A 23636-nucleotide genomic window follows, 5' to 3' on the forward strand; every position below is an offset into this window, starting at 1 on the left:
TCAAGACTTTGCTCCAGTCCCCGCCCCGCGGTCGTCTTCGGCGCTTGCGCAATATCGAATTGTTGTTGGGGGCGCGCTCGGCTTTCCTTATCCCTACCCCCGTAAGACCGAGTAGGGGGAACTTTAGTCCCGGTGAAGCGAATACACGTCACCACCGGAAGTAGTGTCAGACGGGAAGAGGAGGGGGGAAAGAGAGGAGGAGGGAGACCTCTGGGCGGTAAAATGGCGCCTGTCAGAGTGGGAAATCCAGCTGCAGAAGCTGCAGCCCCGCTCCCCAGCGGCTAAGAGACCGCCGACCTCGGGGAGGGGGAGGCCATTTCGGTCCAGCGCTCCGCGCCTTTCGTCTCCCCCTCCCCTTGCTACCCTGCTCTTTTCGCTCACCCTGCCCATTCTCTAGCCGCGGCCCTTCGCGCGCCTCTGCCCCCGCCCGCCCCTTTCCCGCGGGCAACCCCCTAGTGCGCCTGCGCAGCGGGCCACCCTCCGCTTCCCCTCCCCTCCCCCTCCCGTCTCCCTCCCTCCCTTTTCCCTAACCCCCTCCCCCACTACCCCCTCCCCCAATTCTCCATCCCCTTCCCTCCTAGTCTCAGAGGACCCCGTCCTTGCCCGACCTGTTTCGGCCTGCAAACTTCGCGAAGCCGTCGGTGCCCCTCCCCGCCCATGTGGGCCCCCGCGGGCTGCCCACGCCTGTCCCCCAGATCCCCGTTCCGCTGGGCTTTCCCCTCGCCAGGGGTGGCTTTCTGAGCCGCCCGTTCCGTGCCCTTCTCTGCAGCCTTTTCTGCCACTCGGGGCCCCCGTTCCCCCTCCCGGCGGCGGGGGGCTGCCCCCGGGGGGCTGGCTGAGCTGGGCCGCGGGGGCCCCGGGGCCGGCGGTGCCGGGGTCATCGGGATGATGCGGACGCAGTGTCTGCTGGGGCTGCGCACGTTCGTGGCCTTCGCCGCCAAGCTCTGGAGCTTCTTCATTTACCTTTTGCGGAGGCAGATCCGCACGGTGAGCCTGGGTGGGCACTGGCGGTGGTGGGGAACTCTGTTCTTGGTGCTCATGGGTTTTCGGAAAGTGTCAGGCCTCTGGGCCCAAGAAGGGAGTCCTGACGGGGCTTTTCTACGAGACGATTAGGGCATCCTAAGCGGGACATAGGGTGGTGAGGGAGACCCTTATAAGAGAACTGAGATCTGGGGGCTTTAATGGGACTAGATAGCACACGATTTGGCAACTCTTGGGGGCTAGAGTGGTGGGTGGGGCGCTCTTTAAGAAAGCTGGAGTTGTTGCTAAAGAAACCGAGAGGCAGGGAACACCTGTTTGCTGGCAGCCAGATCTATGGATGTGGGCTTGTGAAAGACCCTCCTGTTGGAACCTCTGGATTTGTTTGGTCTTGGAGAGAGAGGCTTATGTGTGTCAAGGGTGGGGGGGTGGGGGGGTAGGAGGGCATAAGTAACAAACGAGGATGGGAACTTGGGGAAAGCCCTTGATATGAAGGAGAAACCTCTGCAGTTTCTGTAAGGAAACTCCTCCAAAAAGGCCCTGGAAACTTATTTCATAGCGGGATTGTAGGATTATGGATTTATTGGGACTCTGGACAGAAAAAGATGCTTTTATGATGACATTCCTTAGTTGTGGGAGGGAGCACATTAAAGTTTGGGCATCTGGGTTAGGAGACAGGCTGGTTAGTAGAGCTTGCATCTGAAGATGTGCTTGTTGCTCCAGAAGACCTTAGAATTGGGAGGGGGGTGGGGTCAGACTGTTTGGATGTACCTAAACATCTCTAGGTTCCCTCCCCCAAAGCTTTTCTCCAAGGTTGAAGAAGCTCCTTTGGCTAACATCACTTAGTGAATGTGCCCCTGTGTTGTCATCACCAGTTGGGCAAATACTCTGAAGGAGTGTGGGGAAAACTGAGTGAGCTGGGGTGTAGAAGTCTGTATTCTCTGGCATATTTCAATACAATTTGAAGGAATAAAATATAGTAGCCTGGGTCAAGAGAATTCCCAGAAAGCCCTGGGTGGGAGTGGTGATTGACTTATTGATTTTGGGGAATGGCCTGGCCTTGGGTTCTTCCTCTCCAACAGTTTATTTCTTCCAGTTCCTGATTTAGGGCTCCCACTGTTTGGGGAGGTGATGGTTGTAGGCAGGGCTATTCCCCTAAGAAAGTTAGAAGCCAAGAAAAAATTGAGGTCAGAAAGGCTGAGACAAATGTGAAGCTAGCTCCTGGGGTTTTCTTTATGTGTTGACTGTCATCCATTCTCTGTCTGCTCTTGTCCTGAGAATTCCCTCTTCTCCCCCCTAATACACCAGTTTTAGGGGAGTAGTACTCCAGTCCATTTATTGGAAAGTTAGTTACTTCCAGAATTGCTTTTTGGGTAACACTGACCCAACAGCCTTTTGTCTTCCTTTCCAATCTAGTTTCCTCCCCCACCCCGCTTTCTGGCAAACACTTGGAGCATTCCCTACATGCCCAGCATATGCAACCCGAGATAGGAGGGCAGGATACCCGAGCTGTTTCAGCCCTCATCACAGCCCAGGGAGAAAAGAAGGGCAGATGCCTTGGGATTAAGGGGAGAGAGGATTTTTTGGTTTGCAAACAGGGGGAGCCTGGTTCTGGTTTGGCTTGGGGCCTAGGCATAGATCAAAGAGTGTGCCTTAGAAGAAAAGAGCAGAGGGAAATATCCTGACTTGGGAAATATCCTCTAGAGAAGGCTTGGAGAAGGAAAGCTGGAAGGCTGAGGTGGTGACATTTTTGTCCCTTCTTCACTTCTCTCTCAAAGGCCTTACTTCATTCTGGCAGGTGGAGCTTTCCAATATTCTCTGCCTAACATGGGTACTGGGCTAAGGAGGTTGTTCAGGGGGTTGAGGTTCTCTGAAACTTGTGACTTGGCTTGTAGAGACACAAATGGACAGGTGGCTGGTTAAAATAGGTCTTGTGGCCACCAGCCAGAGGAACTTAGCTGACCTGACAACCTTTGGATTCCCTCATTCTCTATTCCCCTTAGCAAACCAAGGATCTCCTTGTCCACCAAGAGTCTGAGGCTTTTAGTTCCCAATGGAAGATGATGTTTCCACAATGAATCCTTGGAGTGAAAGTTGGGATTTCTTTGTTCAGCATACCAAACATCATGGTTAAGATGGCAGGCTCATGGGTCAGTCTTCAGAGAACAATCCTGACTCTACCCCTTCATTGATTCTGTTAATATTAACTGCCCACCCTTGCTGCAGTGTCCTAGGCAATGGGAAAGAAGCCATGATTGGGACAAAATTCATGCACTCATGCAGTTTTCATTCTAAATTGGGGAGGTAAGATGTTGAAACCTTGGAATCCTCAGTTTCTTCATCCTTAAAATAGGGATAATAACACCGGGCATGGTGATGAAAACATGTAAACCAGCAACTTGGGAGACTGAGGCAGGAGGATTACAAGTTTGAAGCCAGCCTCAGCAACTTAGTGATATCCTGTCTCAAATAAAAACTAAAAAGGAATGGGATGTAGCTCAGTGGTAAAGTACTCCTGGTAAAATCCCCAGTAACCGCCCCCCCCCCCCCAAAAAAAAAAAAAAGGTTTTGGGGAAGAGGGATAATAATATTATTAGAATAGTTTTAAGGATTAAGTGAAATAATCCTAAATCACATAGTGCCCAGCATGTGATAAATAGTCAGTTTTTGATACCTGTTATTGTTACTGGGGAAGATGTCCTTGTTAAGTATTCTAATCCTTTATCTTTAGGTAATTCAATACCAAACTGTTCGATATGATATCCTCCCTTTATCTCCTGTGTCTCGGAATCGGCTAGGTGAGTATGGTGGCTGGAAAGACCCCTTGAGATGAAGTAGGACTCCACCTGTGGGCTGGAGGTCAGTTGCTGTTTTTCTTTCCCATTGTGGTTCAGCCCAGGTAAAGAGGAAGATCCTGGTGCTGGATCTGGATGAGACACTTATTCACTCCCACCATGATGGGGTCTTGAGGCCCACAGTGCGGCCTGGAACGCCTCCTGACTTTATTCTCAAGGTGTGTGGGGATGGATAGTGATGAAAGGGTTGTGTCCGTTACTCTGCCCAGTCCTGGGCTCCCTTGCCCAGAGTATCTGGTCCCCAATCCCTGGCACCTGTGTCAGCCTGGAAAGCAGGAGGTAGTGGGGATTACAGAGATGTTGTCTAGGCCTGTGTCATGGTGTTCAGAATTTGCTCAGTCCTTCCTTTCTACAGGTGGTCATAGACAAACATCCTGTCCGTTTTTTTGTACATAAGCGGCCCCATGTGGACTTCTTCTTAGAAGTGGTGAGTATACACAAGCTAAAGGGAATTCTGTAATGAAGGAATAGTTGTAGGGCTTGGGGATTTTAGGGGATTTGGGGAAAGGGGTGAGAAGTGGGTGAGGGCAATTTTGGAGAGGGAAGGGTGTATGAAGGTAAAGGAATGACTTTCAGTAGTTGGGGTTCATTTGTTATACTGATATAATTCTATTCTTCCATGGGCATCCTACTCATTTGTGTTTGTATTTTTGAATCTTAAGTTATGGAAAGCCTCACACACTGATTTTGAAGGTTTGGGGAATTTCAGAATTTCCTGTCCTCAAAGACATTTCATGTTGCTAGGAGGCCTGAAGCATTAGACTGAAAAAGAACTGTACACCAGTTTAAAAAACCCAGGGTGGAGTAGGGGGAGGTGTGTGTGTGTGTGTGTGAGAGAGAGAGAGCGAGCGAGCATGCAGGTGCATGAGACATAAAGAGAGGGAGCGAGACACACACACACACACACACACACACACACTCACCCTCACCCTGTACATCTTAATGAATCATCACCTCCTGTGACACCTCTTTTTCTTCCAATCTATTTCAGGTGAGCCAGTGGTACGAGCTGGTGGTGTTTACAGCAAGCATGGAGATTTATGGCTCTGCTGTGGCAGATAAACTGGACAATAGCAGAAGCATTCTCAAGAGGAGATACTACAGACAGGTAAGGAGCTAGAGTCCAGGTTTAAAAGTGATGCAGGCCACTAGGGAGGGATCTGGCTTTGAGGCAGTTGCCTTGATGGGGAAGTTGGGGAGGTGTACTCCATAATCCCCTGCCTTTCAGCACTGCACTTTGGAGTTGGGCAGCTACATCAAGGACCTCTCTGTGGTCCACAGTGACCTCTCCAGCATTGTGATCCTGGATAATTCACCAGGGGCTTACAGGAGCCACCCAGGTATGGGGGAAGGTGATGAGTCTGTCAGGGCCAGGACATGACTCTGGGGTTGTTTTTTTTTTTTTTTTTTCCTCCCCACCCCGCTTTGGCAGTGCTGGGGATGGAACCCAGGGTCTTGTACATGCTGGTCAACCGGCGAGCAACATACTCAGCCCACTTATGAGGCATTTTGAATGGAGGGAACTAGAAGGCTGGATACCTGGGCTTTGAGGTCTGGGATTTCCTGGTCCACGTGCAAGTTCTCTATTTCAAGTGAGATACCCGCCCCCATGTGTGAATTTCACAAGTCAGATTTCCTGTATCATTTGTTTCAGGTGGGCCACAATGACAATAAAATTTAACTAGAAACTTCACACTAGTATGAATTTGGGTGATTAATGTATAATCAGGAAGATTTTTACTTAGACTGTTGACTTGGGTGGTGGAGGTATAGTTTTTTTTTTTTTTTTTAAGTAATGATTTTCAGGAAAAACTTCCAGTATCTCTTGAATCCTTTCTTCTCATCTACATTTTCACCCACTCCAGACAACGCCATCCCCATCAAATCCTGGTTCAGTGACCCCAGTGACACGGCCCTTCTCAATCTGCTTCCAATGCTGGATGCCCTCAGGTAAGGGAAGTGAGTTCTAGATAATCTGGATTTCTGAGGAAAGATAGATAGAGGTGGGGGATCCCAAGGGAATAAAAACATTTGCCGAGTTTTATTTACTTACCTCTCTTCCCTTAAGAGCTTAAATGTTTGGACAAGGTCTTCTCAATTCCAAAGCTCGTCATTCTTAGCCATAGGGTTTTGTTCAAATGACCTGTCTCATCATGTGAAAGTGGTGTTTAATTCTGCCCCCTATCCAGTGAGGTGCCTTACACTAGTGTTGTGAGGATGTCAACTATAAGGTACTCCACCAATGCAAGTTATTGTCATCCCAGGTTCACCGCTGATGTTCGATCCGTGTTGAGCCGAAATCTTCACCAACATAGGCTCTGGTGACAGCTGCTGCCCCTCCACCTGAGTTGGGGTGGGGGGGAAGGGAGGGCAAGCCCTTGGGATGCCGTCAGATGCCCTGTCCAATGTGAGGACTGCCTGGGCAGGGTCTGCCCCTCCCACCCCTCTGCCCTGGGAGCCCTACACTCCATTTGGAGTCTGGATGGACACATGGGCCAGACTGTGAAGCAGCCTCACTCTAACTTCGTGTTCACACTCCATGGAAACCCCAGACTGGGACAGGTGGAGGCCTGGGAGAGCCGAAACTGTCTGGTGGAGAGGCAGGACTGGCTGGAGTGAGAGACAGACATACCGTGATCCAGGAGGCTCAAAGAGAAGCCAAGTCAGCTTTGTTGTGATTTGATTTTTTTTTTAAAACTCTTGTAAAAAAACGGATCTAATTCTTCACTCCTGCTCCAAGGGCTGGGCTGTGGGTGGGAGACTGGGATTTTGGGCCACTGGATCCTCCCTAAACTTGTCCTTCCCTTTCTTTCCCTCTATTTTTCTCCCTAGATTCCCTCCAACCTGTAACTAGCTTTCTCTCTTTTTTTCCCCTTTCCTCTCTTTTAAACCATGCATTATAACTTTGAAACCAAAGCTGCCCTAGGTCCTTCTCTGGGGTTTTGGGAAATGAAGGGAGGGGTATGTGTTCACATCCACCCTGTCCCAGAGCAAGTTGGTGATGAATATGGAGATGGAGTAGTGAATAGTAGGTTTCAGCGACTTTGGCTGGAAGGACCCAAGTGACAGAATGAGAGTGGGGCAGCTTCAGAGCAGTAGTGTATGGAATGAGAAAGGAGCTGAATCCTGGAGACTCCAAAGGGCATATAGCTGGAGAAAAACCTGGCTTCAGGGGACTGACGTGGCCTGGCTTGAGCCCGCGCTGCCCCCAGGTGGATGGCACCCAGGTTCGGGGAGGGCCCTTGCCCGCTCTTGCCGTGGCCCCGCCTCCCTGGCACTTCCTCCCCGTAGCCGGCTCTACTTCTTTGCACCCGCCACGTGACGCTCCGCCCTTCTCTGAGATCACATGACTTTCGTAGAAAACAAATTCTGGAGTGTTCTTCCGCCCTGGCGTGGTTCCTGCCTTTTGGAGTTCATTTCGAATCCTTATCGGTCCGCTCATTCCTGGTCCTTAATCCTTATATACATCTGTCCGAACATCTATTTCTTTCCTTTCCTCTTGTTTCTGGAGATCATTTCCGCCACTTAGGTACTACTTTGTTTTGGTGTCAACGGCCGCCTTCAACGTAGCAACACGTTTCCTGAATAGCTAGCCTTGTAATTGTCTCTGGTCTTCTCCTACGTTATTTCCGAAAATAACTTCTGGAGAACCAAGTCTCATACTATGATTATCATCTCTTATCCCTTTTCATTCCAAACTTAGTGGCTGGGGGAGGTGGAGAAAGGGTTTTCAGTATTTTTCACCGTAGTAAAACCCAACAACCTTTGCTACGTTGCCTGCGTAGCCCACAAATTGATTCCAAAGAGATTACGCAGTTGACGTGAGGTGGACGGACTGTGGGTGGTGCTACGCTAGCGGCGTTAGTGCGCTGTGCCACTGGCGTATCTTAGCAGGCGGGGCAACCCCGGGAGGTCGGGGGCGGGGTTGGTGAATAGGGAAGTGGCGCAAGTTCGTGGATCACTCCGCTGAGTCCGCCCGCGCGTCTCCGCTGTCGCCGCCGCCCCCCCATCCCGGCCCCCCTCCCCCCGGGTTCCCTCAGCCCAGCTCGGTCCAGCCCGGTTCCCGGGAGGATGAAGTTCGTATACAAAGAGGAGCATCCGTTCGAGAAGCGCCGCTCTGAGGGCGAGAAGATCCGAAAGAAATACCCAGACCGGGTCCCGGTGAGGACAGTAGCCAGGTCGAGGGCTCAGGGTGCTGACGCTGACGCCAAGCCTGGGCTTGGGTTTGAGACCAGCAGCGCCAGAATTGGGCTGCCCGTCTGTGGTGGGGCAAGAATTGAGCCCAAAACTGCTGTCTCTGAGACGAGGGTTGAAAGGAGTGGAATAGCTGAAGAGCTGGGGGTTGAGGGGATGTCGACCGGAGAGAGAAATTTTGGCATCTGTGTGAGTGAGGCCGTGGGGATTTGACAGTCTGGGCTTTTTATGGTCATCCTCCCAGCTAGCCGAGTTTTCGAGATTGAAGCTCGAGTTAGCCCAGACAAGTCACCCTCTCCTTTGATTAAGGTACTTGTTTGTTATGACGTGCTTTTTGGGGATCGATCCTGGGTATTTAGGTGAGCCAGAGAGGTCAGGATCTCTGGACTCAGTGCTGCATCGCATGTACAGAGACAAAGAAAAATGAGTCTGGGGCAGGTGTGAGTACTGGGAATATATTGTAGCTTGAGTTCTTGATCAGTGGAGCTGTGGTCTGTAGTCTTTATGTCTCTTAATTTTCATCTTTCCTTTATCAGGTGATAGTAGAAAAGGCTCCTAAAGCTCGGATAGGAGATCTGGACAAAAAGAAATACTTGGTGCCTTCTGATCTCACAGGTGGGAACCTGACCCAAGACCTAGGTTTGCTTCCTTTTGGTGGGAGTGCCATCTCTGTGGGAGGAGGCTCCATCTAGCAGCTGCTCTTTGAAAGGCATTTATGACCTCTGTGACTTTCTTGCACCTTATATCTTTGGCAGTTGGTCAGTTCTACTTCTTGATCCGGAAGCGAATACATCTCCGAGCTGAGGATGCCTTGTTTTTCTTTGTCAACAATGTCATTCCACCCACTAGTGCCACTATGGGTCAGCTATACCAGGTATGGTTCCTGGGAAGTAATAGAGGCTTTGGAAGGGAGTTCTGGGAGAGCTTGAGGGGAAGAAAGTGCTAATTTTTTGAATTAACATTAGTAGCATTAAAACCTCCTGTCTGTCTTGGGTTAGAGTTGGACAGAACAGTGGGAGTAGAGAGAAGGGAATCAACCAGTGAACTAGAGGAACTGTTCTTATGGTGACTACCTAGTTCCCTTCCTCATTCCAAAATATCAGAAAACACAAATATTTTGCCTCAGGACTACTGCAGAGCCTACTGTCAATGAAGGAGAGTAAGGCACTGGTTTTGGGGGTCCTTAAGAAGAATGGTTCTTGAAGAATGTATCTGGTTAGTGAATGGTTCAAGTAACTGAAACCAGTTCCCTGAACACCAGTTTCTCTTTTCATTCCCAGGAACACCACGAAGAAGACTTCTTTCTATACATTGCCTACAGTGATGAAAGTGTCTACGGTCTGTGAAGCTGCTGCCCCTGAGGTGGGGGGTCCCATTCCACAAAGAGAGAGGTGGCACCCTTTTCTTGACCTCCACCTCCTTCAGGCTCATACACACCACCTCCCTTCTTTGGGACCTGCACTTCTTAATGTTTGAGGCTCTTTCTCCAGCCCCTCTTAGCAGGAGGGGTAATGGTGGACATGACCTCTTGTACCTCTCCTTTCTCCCCTTTCCCCACCTTTCTTTGTCCTCCATCCTGACTCCACTTTAGACTTCTTGATTGTCAATCTCTGTCACCTCCAGTGATTGTTTTGGTTTCTGTTCCTTTCTAACTGCCCAGGGGGCTCAGAACCCCAACAATCCCTTCCTTTCATTACCTTCTTTTTGGGGGGTAGATGGAAGGGCCTGAAATTGTCGGGGGAAGGTAGGAGGCACATCAATAAAGAGGAAACCACCAAGCTGAACTGAATTTTGCTTTGTGTTGCTCTCTCCGGCTTTTCTTTTCAGTGTTTCCAAGATCTTGTGGGCTTCAGTGGTGGGGTAAGAGGAGGGAATGGGTATTATTTGGAGGAACAGATATTTTTTGGTTTATTCTGTTGATATTGGGCATTTCCCTGTCAGCATAAAAAGGATGCGTTTGTTGTCAATGGTGAAACACTAGTTTCATGTACGGGTTTCTTGGATTCTAAATACTCTTTTTTTCATTGTTGGTTCCTGTGAAGAAAGTTTGAAAGTATCTGCTTTAGATAAACATATCCAATTTTGTTATTCCAGATAATTCATGTGTGGGAGGTGGTGCAAGTACTGTTGTCCTCAGTTGCCTGTCACAAATTTTGTGTCAGCCTGTATGATTCCGTGGAGTAGAATCTGAGGGAGGGAGAAAACTGGGAGGGGGGGGGGGACACAAAACGTTATTACCAAGAGAACTTCATTTCCCAACAATCATTTCTCCGCCCTGCCGGAAGTGGGGCGGTCTTTCGGGGGAGAAAGAAGGTGCAGAATGAGGCAGTATGGTGGCCGAGAGTTCTAATCCCTTCTTCCCCTTATTTATCGGTCCCTCCTAGCCTACATTTCCCAGCGGCCTCTGCGTGTTCTTCCGGTCTATGCACTAACACCCGAGCTCCCCGCCACTCCCCGGGGACGGGGAGAGGCTTATTGCGCTTGCGCCAGCCCGTGGCTTGCTGGGACCTGAAGTTCCAGAGGCTTATATGGTCCCCTTTCCGCTGTCCCCGGATGGACTACAAGCTCCTTGGTGCATTGCGCGTCGGCGCCGACGGAGGGGGGTCGTGGGGGAAAGGAGGGAGGGAGGAGGGAGAAGAGAGGAGGAGGAGGGAGCAGGCGGCCGGCGGCGCTGGGGGAGGGGGCCCGGTCCGGGAGTGCGGGAGGCAGTGGTAAAGGGAGGTGGCGGCAGCAACTAGCGGACTGGAGTCTCAACGGAGCCGAAGCGTTCACTTCTGTGGAGCGAGGCAGTAGGAGTACCGAGCACCAGAGGCGGCACCGGGATCCCCGGCTGAGGGGAGGGGGGCGCCGGACCGGGAGGAGGGGAGGGGGCGATGCTGGAAGCCATGGCGGAGCCCAGTCCCGAAGGTGAGCTCTCGACCGGCACGGAGCTGGCGGCGGGCGGGCAAGGAATCAATTGGCAAACTTGGAGGTCGAGCCCCAGAGCTCAGCGGGGGAGTGCGGGGAAGGGGTCGGGGGCCTGGCCCTGGAGCTGGGAAAGCGACGAGTTATAGACCCTGGAGAAAGGAGTGGGAGACTGGGTTGGGGTACTTGGAGATGAGACCCCGTGTGTGGTTTCTTTTTCGCGGTGGGGGAGCGGCAGGGGATAGGAGCTGGAAACCCTGAGCTTCGGGGGTTAGGGGCCGAAAGGACCTTGTGCTGGTTGGGGCCGTGGAGCCAGGGAGGTTGGGGAAATCAGGGGCCCGGAGAGTTGTTGAGGAGGGAGGATGTATAAGAGGACAGAGTGAGGGGCTCGGTAATTGGTCGAGGTGGGGGAGTTTGTGGCGGTGGTGCCGGAGCTCCTCGTAGTTGCCGCCAGAGATAGCCCTGTGATTGTTAGAGGAGTGGGCAGGTAGTTGTGGGGAGAAGTGGGGTCTGGGTATTGTCTGTGGTAGAGAGACTTGTGCCGGGGGCTAGTTGTGGGGCGAGAGAGCCGGAGAGCGAGGCGAACTGGGTAGTTGTAGGAGGCGGTGGGGCAGGGTTGGGGGTTAAGACCGGCGCCTCGCGGGGGGAGGTTGGTCGGCGAGGGTTAGAGCCTGGGAGTTGCGAAGGGTGAGGGGAGCTTCCGTGGAAAGAGTAGCTGGTTTGGGGGGCTGGAGTTTAGGGATCTGTAGCCTAGTGACTTGGTGAGTACGGGGGCGGAGGGGGGGGCGGCGGCCGGCGAAGCTCGGAACAGGGCCCGGGGGCCCGGCGGGGAGCCCGAGGAGCTCGAGACGGGGAGGGGCCAAAGCCCCGGATGGGGGCGGAGGGACGGCGAAAATTGTGGGGAGCCTTGTGCGTGTGGGGGGGCAGGTGGGGCCGCGTCCGGGTTAGAGCTCTCCGGTCTGTCCCAGACACGAAGTAGCGTTGGATGTGTGTGCCCGCGTATGTTTGGGGTGAGGGTGAGGGGCGCGCCCGGCCTCGTGCTCGAGAAGGGGCCGGAGGGCGGAGAGCGGTTCAGCGTGGTCATCCTGGACCCTGGGTGCCGGCGGGCAGTGTGTGCGGTCTTGGAGGGCCCGGGGCGGTGGAGCGCGGCGATGTAGGAACTCCGGGCTCTGAGCGCTTGTGAAGGACGGGGGCGGGCGGTGGCCGGGGCTTGGCCCCGGGAGCGGTGTGGCGGGGTGGGGCGCTGAGATCCGAGTAGACTGAAGAAGCCGTGAGTGGGGGGGGCGGGGCGCCGGGCCTCCGGTTGGGGGGAGGGGAGCGCTATAGCGAGGCCGAGAGGGCGCCGCGCCCAGACTCCGCCCCTCTTGGGGCGGAAGGGGGAGCAGGGGCGGGTCCAACACAGCTGGGGGCCTGCTGGTCTGGCTAGGGACCTAGAGGAGAGGAGGGGGTTCACTTGGGACCCCCATGCGTTAGAGGTGGAGACTGTTTTACACAGACTGTTTCCTAGTGCCTTGACTCAGCTTTTATTACTTCCACAGATCCACCTCCGACACTTAAACCAGAGACTCAGGTGAGATGTCCCTTATCTTTACAGGCTGGTATCACCGCCTACCAACAGTACCCTTCCTCTTTTTCTAGATTTCTCACTTTAGGGATTGTGCCTTTGGGAATGCTCCTCCAGTCTGGCTTCCATATGATCCTTGTTTCCTTCCTTTCAGCCACCAGAGAAACGTCGGAGAACAATTGAGGATTTCAACAAATTCTGCAGTTTTGTTTTGGCCTATGCTGGTTACATTCCCCCCAGCAAAGAGGTAGGGACAGGAGAACAGCTACCTTGAGGTGGGATTGTGTTATTTTATAGGAGGAACCTACCTGAAATGATATATAAACCTGGGTAAATTTGAAGTTCAGGGCTGTGATAGGAAAGCTGGTGTGTGGGAGGGGGGATAATAGAGAAAACTAGCTTGAGCAGCAGTGATAGAGGGGATCTGGAGGCATTGGTCAAGATTTTGGAATGGTATTGTGTTACTGGAATGGAAGTGTTTCTGGATGCTTTTAGGGAGCTGAAAATGGTAACAAATGAGGCTGTACAGAAACAGTTCAAGAAATGTTGCTTTGGTCTGTGGGGGTACAGTGTTCCATAGACCCTGGGCAGGTATGGGGAGATGCTGAGAACTTGAGGGTAGAGGTAACATGAAAGTGATCAGTAGGAGATGCTGATAGGAATTGGGATAAGAATAAATTTTCAGTACAGTGAGACTTGGTGGTTGGTGTCTCTGGTTGTCAGGCTAGGTTTGTGAAGCAGCTGATGAGATACTAGGTACCTGCTGACCCTGCTCTCCCTTGTTTTTAAGGAAAGTGATTGGCCAGCCTCTGGCTCCAGCTCTCCATTGCGTGGTGAGAGTGCTGCAGACAGTGATGGCTGGGACTCAGCCCCCTCTGATCTTCGAACCATCCAGACCTTTGTTAAGAAAGCAAAGTCATCTAAGAGAAGGGCGGCTCAAGCAGGTCCCACTCAGCCTGGACCCCCAAGGTCCACCTTCTCACGTCTGCAGGCTCCTGACAGTGCCACCCTGCTTGAGAAAATGAAGCTCAAGGACTCTCTCTTTGATTTGGATGGGCCCAAAGTGGCATCTCCACTGTCCCCCACCTCCCTGACACATACCTCCCGGTCCCCTGCTGCTCTCACCCCAGTGCCCCTTTCCCAGGGAGATCTCTCGCAGCCTCGAAAGAAGGACCGAAAGAACCGAAAATTGGGGCCAGGAGGTGGGGCTGGCTTTGGGGTGCTTCGGCGGCCTCGGCCAAGTCCTGGGGATGGGGAAAAGAGGTCTCGAATTAAGAAGAGCAAGAAGCGGAAGTTGAAAAAGGCTGAGCGGGGGGATAGACTCCCACCTCCTGGCCCTCCCAGGGCACCCCCCAGTGATACAGACTCTGAAGAGGAGGAGGAGGAGGAGGAAGAGGAGGAGGAAGAGGAAGAGATGACAGCAGTGGTAGGGGGTGAAACCCCAACCCCTGTACTCCCAACACCCCCTGAGGCCCCTAGGCCTCCTGCCTCAGTGCACCCTGAAGGAGCCCCTCCCACTGACAGTGAAGGCAAGGAGGTGGGCAGCACTGAAACAAGCCAAGATGGAGATGCCAGCTCCAGTGAAGGTGAAATGCGGGTCATGGATGAGGACATCATGGTAGAATCAGGTGAGGGGTTTGGGGCTGCTCTCTGAACAATGGGGATGGTGGGATTAGGGTGGAGGGCGTTGGTGATAGATCCAAGAGCTCAGGCAAAACATCAAATGAACCTTCTTTTCCCCAGGTGATGACTCGTGGGATCTGATCACGTGTTACTGCCGAAAGCCCTTTGCAGGGCGGCCCATGATTGAGTGCAGCCTGTGTGGGACATGGATTCACCTCTCCTGTGCTAAGATTAAGAAGACCAATGTCCCTGACTTCTTTTATTGTCAGAAATGCAAGGAACTGCGGCCCGAGGCCCGGCGATTAGGGGGGCTTCCCAAATCTGGAGAGCCCTGACGTTTCTAGGCTGGAACTTGAAAATGACGACATAACTTGGGAACTGAGCCTCAGAGTCCTCAGTCTGTTCCCCTGGAGCTTGGATACTGACCTTATTTCAGGGCAGGAATCCCCAAAGGAGACTTGTTTGGAATGGAAATGAGTGGCTTTCGATCCTACCCTATCCTTCCTCCCCATTCTATGGACTTGAAATTGGACATATTGTAGTTGGGGGAAGGAAGCTATCCGGGCCTATAGACACAAAATGTCTCTCCCTTGGACCTCTCACCCCTCACTTTTTGGGTCAGGGTTCAAATTGGGATGAAATGGGTCAGTTGTCTATAAAACTAGTGTAAATATAGCACTCCCCTCCATCATCTTTTCTTCTACTTCACTCCCCATTTATTTTCTTCCACACCGGTTATATTTTTAATTTTGGACTTCCCCCTTTGAGCATGGCAGCTCAAAGGTGGAGTACCAGAGCCTGGCTGAGTGAGGAAGGAAAGCAGAAAGGTGATGTTTCTCACCTCTTTTGTTTTTAATAATATTGGCCAGCTGTTTGTACAGACAGCCTGCGTGTTGTAAATAAAGCAGAGTGGGCTCTTGTGTTTATAGCCCTCACTCAGTGTCCTGTTTGGGAGGGAGACTTGGGAAAAGCTGGCAGAAGACTGGCTGGGCCTGGGGCTCCAATCTGAAAGTGGGCCGCCTCTGGGCTTTACCTATTCCAGATACTCCTGGAGTAACCAAGCCTGAAACCCCAGTTGGCTTGCCCCTCCCCACTTCAGGTTATACCCAGCCCCAAACAATCCCCACTCTCAGTGGTGTGCTCAGGAGTGCTTAGCGCTCCCTCAGTGGGAGGAGGACTGCGCGGTGGGAGCCCGTTGCCTGCTCCCCGAGCGGAGCGGAGCGGAGCAGAGACCAGTTTCGGCCAAGGTGCTCTCTGACCTCCTGTGGGGGCACATTTGGGGGAGGGGCCGTTTTGGACCCAGAGGCGGTTGCCTAAGGCAGCGGGTCACGTGGCGGCAGCCCTAGGAGGAGTGAGTCACGTGATCAACGAGGCCTCATGTGACAGGGCGGTGCGAGGTAGGCGGGCTTGTGTCACGTGGCATGAGGAGAGGTGGGCGGGGATCTGAAGAACGCTAGCGTCGGCGGTGGCGGTGGCGCGCGGCCGCGGCATCCGTGGCTCTAGGTCGCACCCTTCTGCCTACCGCCACTACCCCACTGCCTCACGCCTTTCCTTTACTCATTTCCCGCACTGAGCGGGTCCTGGCCGCGCTCTCGCTCTTTGCGGTGTGCGCAGGCGCGGCGGGGGCGATTAGCTCCGTTGGGTGGGCGGTGGATCCCGGGAGCGCGCGGGCGAGACCATGGCGGGTTGCAGCACAGGGGGCGTTGGTGCCGGGGAGACGAAGGTGATTTACCACCTGGATGAAGAAGAGACTCCCTACCTGGTGAAGATCCCTGTCCCTGCTGAGCGCATCACGCTCGGAGATTTCAAGAGTGTTCTGCAGCGACCCGCGGGCGCTAAGTACTTTTTCAAGTCTATGGATCAGGATTTCGGGTGAGCGCGAGGCCTAGACGGGGGAGCACCGGGTTTTTTTTTTTTTTTTTTTTTTTTTTTTTTACAGTGGATTGGGCGATATTGAGATGCAGACATCTACACTAGGCTACTTTGAGATCTTCTGCTCCATGGTAGAGCAGATTGTACTATGCTTGGATAGATTGGTTGTATCTCAGGGCGGACAAAATTATACTTGGAACAGAGAGCACACGGAGCTACATACAGGAGGACAGCCTGGGCTATACTAAACCAGATAAGAGAAGATTAAACTGCACTGGGAAAGATACGGGCATTTTTTGGGGGGAGTGGGGATAGTCTGGACTGCACTGAGGTACATTTATCTGTCTTCTGGTAGTTTGGTAAGCTGTAAGCAGTCCTGTAGCTCACAGGCTATCTAGGGTTACTCTGGAATCTGATGTAGTTTGAATTATACTGGGGCAATTTGGGATATTCTGGCATTTACTAGGACGACAGGATTGTTTTAGGACATTTTAATCTATTGTAATGCAAAGAAGGTTCCATAGGGATGTTCTAGGCTGCCCTGAAGTAGATCATCCTGGAGAAACTTTGACCATTCTGGATTTTACTGGGTTGGTTTTAGTTTCTCTTGGTACCAGACATGGTTTTATTGGGTCACTCAAGACAGGCTGTTGGGGGATAGTCAGTACAGACAGCTGTATTGGGATATCATAGTCTATGTTGGTGCAGACAGCTGCTTGTGGGAACAATGTAGGCTATATTAGAATAGGTGGGCTATCTTGGTGTGATTTGGGAACTTCTGCACTAGGCTGGAACTGCAAATAATACAAGTGAACCCATTTGTGGTAGCCTTTGGGACTGAGTCCTCAAATCCACCTCAAGAGTTTTTGAAGGTACACTGCATTAGGTTGGGATAATCTGGGTTGGCAGAAGCTGTGGGGGCAGGGTGCAATGGTGTCAGGTAGACAGAGGTGATTTGCACCTGGATGAAGGAAGAGACTTCCTGTCTGGTGAAGATTGCTATTCTAGCCTAGTGCATCACCCTTAGTTAGGAGAACTGAACAAACTGGACCCTACCTAGAAAGACTGTTCAATGTTGAGAGGCAAATATTATCTTGGGCGTTACCTTGGATTTAAATCAAGGTGATTCTGTTGGTCAGCAATGTCATCTTGGGTAATTTTGTTTAACTTCTGTGCCTTGATTTTTTCTTACATGAAATGGAGCTAGTCATAGAGTGAAATACTTATTACTTCAGGTGCATGGCACAGAGTAAATTCTTGATGAGTGGCAATTTTCATTGTTAGTATCCAGGCTGACTAGTCTATAGACTAGGTTATAGTGTTATAGAAATACAGATCTTGGAGTAGACTGAGATTCACTAATATTGAGTTATGCTGGGAAGAATATTATGAACAAATTGATAGAGACTGGGGTGTGTTGTCATATTGGTAGCAAATGGATTAATGGAATAATATCCAGGCTCCCACATCATGTTAGGCTAAATGGTTAATCAGACAAGATGTCCTAATTGGAGGGTGAGGGTGTGTTTAAGAAAGACTCAATATTTGACATATTTATTGATTTAGTTTATAGATATTTGTTCATACCTGCTAAAGTTAGGGATGGTGCTCCAATACATGGTGTTGAACAGAATAGGTGTTGATGATTCAATGTGGTGGTTGAGAAGAATGTACAAATCCAGTTGATTTCAGGGAACTTGTGGTAGAAATGTTCCCTAAAGATAGGCTTTGAAATCCGTTAGGCTGAGCAGATTGCTTAGTGTAGAGTTTAGTGCCATGTGAGGCACAGGGGAATGGGAAGCTCTGCTTCCCCTCTCTTTAGACATTCTGTGCATAATGAGAAGGTATTATTGTCTTATCTAATGGGTGTTTTTATTCAGGCAAAGACTACATATTTGGACAGCTCTCTGGATGTGAGTTAGAGAAAACTAAAGGGAAGTGAAAGAGTAGAGACTTGAGGACCAAAGCCTTTTTGGGGCAGGTGTATAAAGGGATGGGATTGGGAAGATGCTGCCAGCATGGCTCCTAAGTTAACTGTTTTGGGTAGCTGGGTAACCACAAGGGATAGCCTTTGAAGTTGGATGGAGAAGTTGAATCAGACCCAAGGAAGTTTTTTTTTTTCTTTTTTGGTACTGGGGATTGAACCCAGGGGTACTTAACTGAGCCACATCTTCAGCCCTTTTTATTTTGAGACAGGGTCTCACTAAGTTGCTTGGGGCCTCTGCAAGTTGCTGAGGCTGGCTTTGAATTTGTGATCCTTTTGCTTTAGCCTCCTGAGTTGCTAGGATTATAGGCATGCATCAGTATGCCTAGCCCAGGAAAGTTTTTGGAGCAGTTCTGTGCTCCTGAAGATGAGCTGGGGAGAGAAGGTGAAGTTGGGAGAGGGAATTGAGTATGGAGATTCTTAATTGTGAGTGAGTTGTATCAGCATAAGAGCAGAGGACTTGGACAGAGCAGGAGAGAGTTAGCATCTTTGGGATGGATGGAGATTGGGGGAAACTTTGGGGATGAGGGTGGGGATAAACTAGTTCAGTTTTGCTGACCTCTCAGGTCTCTTGGTAGGGTGGTGAAGGAAGAAATTTCAGATGACAATGCCCGCCTTCCCTGCTTCAATGGAAGAGTGGTATCCTGGGTAAGGATACTCATTATCAAGCTGCTCTAAGCCTCTTATCTGTTTCTATAGCTCCCTGTTTCCAGTTGTTGACAGTGCTGGCTTCCTGCTTCCTTACCTACTTGGAGAGCCAGCAGGAATCCCTCAGCCTTCTGGAGCCTCTTTGATTGGCTGCTCCTCTTTTGGGTTCTTTCCCAGGGTCTCTGAGATCCTATCCCCTTTCTGATCCTTTCTCTTAATTCCTTCTCTTATACCCCATCTCCCAATGGAGTCATGTTTTCTTATTTGCACTCTTTTAGCTAGTGTCATCAGATAACCCCCAACCCGAGGTGGCTCCTCCAGCCCATGAGCCTCGGACAGAACTGGTGCCTCCACCCCCACCATTACCCCCTTTGCCACCAGAGAGGACCAGTGGCATTGGGGATTCAAGACCTCCATCCTTCCAGTGAGTCGTCTGCATTCTAGAGTCCAGGGGAAAGAATCTAAGCCCTTTGGGAGGGGAGGCCAAAGATTTAGAGTTCTGTTCTGATGTGGGTTGGAAACTGTCTCTGCCCATCTAGCCCTAATGTGTCTGGCAGCCATGAAAATCTGGATCCTGAGACAGAAACTGAGTCGGTTGTGTCACTGAGGCGGGAGCGGCCTCGAAGGAGAGACAGCAGTGAGCATGGCGGTGAGGGGGGCCAGGTCCTGGAGGCTGGGTAGACTGGGAGCTGGGAAGAGAGATGGGTCTTAGCTTTGATGAGGGTGAGGGGCAGGAGCCCTGAACCTGAGGTTCTTGTTCTTACACAGCTGGTGGCCACAGGCCCAGTGGCCCCTCCAGGCTAGAGCGCCACCTGGCTGGGTATGAGAGCTCTTCTACCCTCATGACCAGTGAGTTGGAGAGTACCAGTCTTGGAGACTCAGATGAAGATGACACTATGAGCAGGTATGGCTCCACACCTCTTCTTAGGGCTTCTGGCCCCTCTCTTTCCTCCATCCCACCAGTCCTCATTATTTCTCTTGGTTCCATGACCACTTCTGCCTGTGAGAGTTCTACCTCTCAACTGTTGTCAGGTTCAGCAGCTCCACAGAGCAAAGCAATGCCTCCCGCCTCCTCAAACGCCATCGACGGCGGAGGAAACAGCGGCCACCTCGCATGGAAAGGGTGAGGGGATTCTCATGAGACAAGTGGGCTTCAATTTAGGCAGTCCTTTGGTACAGAAGCAGCCTGGGTTGCTGAAGGGCAGTCCAATTCCTTCCTGTCTCTCCACAGACCTCATCTTTCAGCAGTGTCACAGATTCCACCATGTCTCTCAACATCATTACAGTCACACTCAACATGGGTATGGTGGGGCCTGGCTGGGGAAGGGGAGTACCTGGTGCCCAGGGTTCTTAGGGCTTTTCTTCCTCACATGGACTCCCTTCACAGAGAAGTACAATTTCCTGGGTATCTCCATTGTGGGCCAAAGCAATGAGCGGGGTGACGGAGGCATCTACATTGGCTCCATCATGAAAGGAGGTGCTGTGGCAGCTGATGGGCGCATCGAACCAGGGGACATGCTTTTGCAGGTGTGCTGGGGTGGGCTACTGAGCTCATTCAGGCAGAGACCCTTACCTCTCCTACCCTGGCACCCTGCACTGACCCATTTCCCTTCACTTCCAGGTGAATGACATGAACTTCGAGAACATGAGCAATGATGATGCCGTGCGGGTACTGAGGGACATTGTGCACAAGCCAGGGTAAGCCTCTGAGCTAGTCTCAGTTTCTTGGGCCTCCTGTTTATGCCCTTTTATTTTGTGTTTTGGTAATTCAAGAAGTGGGATGACGTAGCCTTCAAAGGTACGAAGCAAAAATTGAACATAGCAAATAGTTCTAGAGTGACTTCTTTGTCACCACCACCTAGGTCTTGGAACAGAAGGTTGCTGATAGCTCAGAGATGCCCCCAGTCCCTTGTTGTCCCTTTCCATCTCCAACCTCCTCACTCCCATAGGGGTAAACATTACCTTCACTACTTACTTAGTCAAGAAAACTTCCATTTTCCTTGATATTTTTTTCACCTGTGCACGAATCTTGGAACAACATGGTTCCCTGTTACCTGTTTTGTGCTTGGTGCATATGGAATTATACAGTGTGTAGCCCCTTGTTTCACTCTGCAGTGTTATTAAATTACCCATGTTGGTGAGTCGTCCATGTTATAGAGCCCCCTACCCTCATTTTCTCCATCGCAGCCATGTGTGTGCTCCTCCCTTTCTGTCTCAGAATTCATTCTTGTTCCAGGCCTCAGCCCTTCTGAGCCTCTTCCCTATCCCTCCTTACTGGCCTTTTCTTTCCCACAGCCCCATTGTGCTGACAGTGGCCAAGTGCTGGGATCCCTCCCCTCAGGCCTACTTCACACTCCCCCGAAGTGAGTAAGACTTAGACTGAGGCCCTAATCCAAGAGAATAGGGGAGCTGGGAGATGGGGCTGGGTCTCTAGGCTATGGGGAATAGGATGGGGAGGGTCGGGGAGAAGAGGAATCAGAATCCAAGTTTGGGATAGAGAGGACTGGCTTTCTGAGATTGAGACGTGATCTGTGGCTTGCTTTGTTCAGATGAGCCCATCCAGCCAATTGACCCTGCTGCCTGGGTGTCACACTCAGCTGCACTGACTGGCACTTTCCCAGCCTATCCAGGCTCCTCATCCATGAGCACCATTACGTCTGGATCCTCTCTGCCTGATGGTGACTCCACAGTCCATCCCCATGGAAGGTTGGTTGGCTGGCCATGGGTGGGAGTGGGCCCTGTCCCCTACTTCCCATTGTCTTCTTTGTCAGGCTGTGAGGGCCGGGGTCTCTCTATTCATATGGACATGGCATCTGTGACTAAGGCCATGGCAGCTCCAGAATCAGGACTGGAAGTCCGGGACCGCATGTGGCTCAAGATCACCATCCCGAATGCCTTTCTGGGTACCACTGAGCCTGGGCAGGTGGCATGGGAATGGGACGAAGCAACCAAAGCCAAGAGGGGTGAGGGCAGGGTTTGGAAGGAGAACCTGAGGCTTTTTTCCACTGATATTAGGCTCGGATGTGGTTGATTGGCTCTACCATCATGTGGAGGGCTTTCCTGAACGACGGGAGGCCCGCAAGTATGCCAGCGGGCTTCTGAAGGCTGGTCTCATCCGACATACTGTGAATAAGATCACCTTCTCTGAGCAGTGCTACTATGTCTTCGGGGACCTCAGTGGCGGCTGTGAGAGTTGTAAGTCCCCATCACAGCTCTGGGAGACAGGCGTGGCCTGCCTTTCCAACCCCAGAACAGACTAGCAATTGCAGTCAAGGTCACTGTGAACAGTGACCAGCAAGATGTGTCCTGCATTGGCTCTGAGTGAGAGCTGACATTCACCCATGTTTTGCTGAACAAGGTATGCACCAGGTGCAGAGCTGTGGCTCCTGGGGACACTTCTTGCCTAGTTTCGCAGCAGCATATGGACTAGTGGTGACCTTGGCTGGGACCCTGCCCTAGAATCAGTTGTTTTTTTACCAGAAGCGCTTGTGACATTTGACCCCCATTATGGGTGGCTCTGGAGAAATGGTTCCCAGTTCCTCTCCATTCAGTGCCTTAGGTTCTTGACCTCTTAAAACAGTGATTTCTTAACTCTCTTCCTTTGTGTTGCAGACCTAGTCAACTTGTCTCTGAATGATAATGATGGCTCTAGTGGGGCTTCAGACCAGGACACCCTGGCTCCTCTGCCTGGAGCGACCCCCTGGCCCCTACTGCCCACCTTTTCCTATCAATACCCAGCCCCGCACCCCTATAGCCCCCAGCCTCCACCCTACCATGAGCTTTCATCCTACACCTATGGTGGGGGCAGTGCCAGCAGCCAGCACAGTGAGGGTAAGTCATCCCCAGATACCAATACAACCAAGGTCTGAGTGTATAATGGAGGGGAACCAGGGAGGAGAGGCTGGAACAGGGGCTGGAGAAGCCAGAGGAAGTGGGCCGAGTCTCACTTCCCCCATCCTCTCTTTCCCCATAGGGAGCCGGAGCAGTGGCTCAACAAGAAGTGATGGGGGGGCTGGACGCACAGGGAGACCTGAGGAACGGGCCCCTGAGTCGAAGTCTGGCAGCGGCAGTGAGTCTGAGCCCTCCAGTCGGGGGGGCAGCCTTCGGCGGGGTGGGGAATCTAGTGGGACTGGTGATATGGGCCCTCCTCCATCTAGAGGCTCAACAGGAGGTACTCCCAATCTTCGAGCCCACCCAGGGCTCCATACCTATGGACCTCCTCCAGGCATGGCTCTCCCCTATAACCCAATGATGGTGGTCATGATGCCCCCACCCCCACCACCTGTTCCTCCAGCAGTGCAACCCCCAGGTGCTCCTCCAGTCAGAGATCTGGGTTCTGTGCCCCCAGAACTAACAGCCAGCCGCCAAAGCTTCCATATGGCCATGGGCAACCCCAGTGAGTTCTTTGTGGATGTGATGTAGAGGGCACTCTGGGGTCATGTTGGGTCTGTACCTTGGCCTGTCCAGCGTTGGCTTGGGTGTCCCTGTTCTGTGACTGGGTGTCTTGTCAATCACCACCTTATTGTTCCTTGCAGTGCCTGGGCTCAGCCTACCATTTCATTACCACTGTGACTTTCACCAACAGTGCCTGGTCCTCCCCCTTCCTTCAGGGGTAGACAAGGGACCTTTGGTTATTTTTAGCTTTATTGTTTTTTATAAGCCTTTTGGGGGGTTGAAATAGACTTTTTTACATTTTTGGGAATTTTTTAAATAGACATTTTCTTTTTTTGTATGAAGAATCCCTGTCTTCTGGGCCCCTTCTTCTAACCCCAGAATGTGACCTCTTCTTCCAGTTGTCCAGTCAGCTCTGCCCTTTGCAGGGCCGGGGGGGTGATCAGTGGTACACTGAGAGGAGGAAGGGGGTTGGACATTCTAGACAGCAGTCCAAGGAAGCTGGGGTATTTGGTATTTGGGGGTTGTGTAGCTGCCTTTGTTATTCTATTTATTTTAGTCACTTGTATAAAACACCAAATAAAGCAATAGAGGCAAACTCCCCACGCCTCTGGCTCCTTTC

At 51.7% G+C, this 23636-nt stretch overlaps 4 protein-coding genes across 11 annotated transcripts; all 4 read left to right on the forward strand.

The window, feature by feature from the left end:
• The first annotated feature begins 180 nt into the window (after positions 1-180).
• On the forward strand, positions 181-6749 carry Ctdnep1 (CTD nuclear envelope phosphatase 1). 3 transcript variants are annotated; one of them, XM_027946934.3, is made up of 9 exons: positions 181-987; positions 3710-3776; positions 3873-3991; positions 4189-4260; positions 4825-4941; positions 5062-5173; positions 5699-5783; positions 6098-6154; positions 6386-6749. In XM_027946934.3, coding segments are annotated over exons 1-9 (732 nt in total). In that variant the 5' UTR covers positions 181-885; the 3' UTR covers positions 6387-6749. The 3 variants fall into 3 exon arrangements, with proteins under 3 accessions (XP_027802735.1, XP_027802734.1, XP_071459507.1); XM_027946933.2 differs by having other exon boundaries at positions 6098-6749; XM_071603406.1 differs by lacking the exon at positions 181-987 and adding an exon at positions 2982-3128 and having other exon boundaries at positions 6098-6749.
• Positions 6750-7816: 1067 nt separating this feature from the next.
• Positions 7817-9816, forward strand: Gabarap (GABA type A receptor-associated protein). The gene is made up of 4 exons (XM_027946935.2): positions 7817-7994; positions 8564-8642; positions 8783-8901; positions 9308-9816. The coding sequence occupies exons 1-4, from the start codon at positions 7905-7907 to the stop codon at positions 9371-9373; spliced, it is 354 nt and encodes a 117-aa protein (XP_027802736.1). The 5' UTR covers positions 7817-7904; the 3' UTR covers positions 9374-9816.
• A 749-nt stretch (positions 9817-10565) lies between these two features.
• On the forward strand, positions 10566-15046 carry Phf23 (PHD finger protein 23). 3 transcript variants are annotated; one of them, XM_027946869.2, is made up of 5 exons: positions 10566-10599; positions 12470-12501; positions 12650-12742; positions 13286-14123; positions 14239-15046. In XM_027946869.2, exons 1-5 carry the CDS (start codon positions 10581-10583, stop codon positions 14451-14453), a joined length of 1197 nt encoding a protein of 398 aa, XP_027802670.1. In that variant the 5' UTR covers positions 10566-10580; the 3' UTR covers positions 14454-15046. The 3 variants fall into 3 exon arrangements, with proteins under 3 accessions (XP_027802670.1, XP_027802668.1, XP_027802669.1); XM_027946867.3 differs by lacking the exon at positions 10566-10599 and adding an exon at positions 10696-10934; XM_027946868.2 differs by lacking the exon at positions 10566-10599 and adding an exon at positions 11864-11941.
• Positions 15047-15556: 510 nt separating this feature from the next.
• Positions 15557-23615, forward strand: Dvl2 (dishevelled segment polarity protein 2). Of its 4 annotated transcripts, none has more exons than XM_027946874.2 (15): positions 15557-15990; positions 18553-18622; positions 18901-19046; positions 19162-19271; positions 19391-19526; positions 19655-19745; positions 19854-19923; positions 20010-20149; positions 20244-20320; positions 20918-20985; positions 21172-21300; positions 21394-21525; positions 21638-21817; positions 22235-22453; positions 22596-23615. In XM_027946874.2, exons 1-15 carry the CDS (start codon positions 15797-15799, stop codon positions 23042-23044), a joined length of 2211 nt encoding a protein of 736 aa, XP_027802675.1. In that variant the 5' UTR covers positions 15557-15796; the 3' UTR covers positions 23045-23615. The 4 variants fall into 4 exon arrangements, with proteins under 4 accessions (XP_027802675.1, XP_027802676.1, XP_027802672.1 ...); XM_027946875.2 differs by having other exon boundaries at positions 19162-19259; XM_027946871.2 differs by having other exon boundaries at positions 21172-21525.
• The last annotated feature ends 21 nt before the right edge of the window (positions 23616-23636 follow it).

This window comes from Marmota flaviventris, chromosome 17, assembly GCF_047511675.1.
Source record: "Marmota flaviventris isolate mMarFla1 chromosome 17, mMarFla1.hap1, whole genome shotgun sequence".
Taxonomy (NCBI): domain Eukaryota; kingdom Metazoa; phylum Chordata; class Mammalia; order Rodentia; family Sciuridae; genus Marmota; species Marmota flaviventris.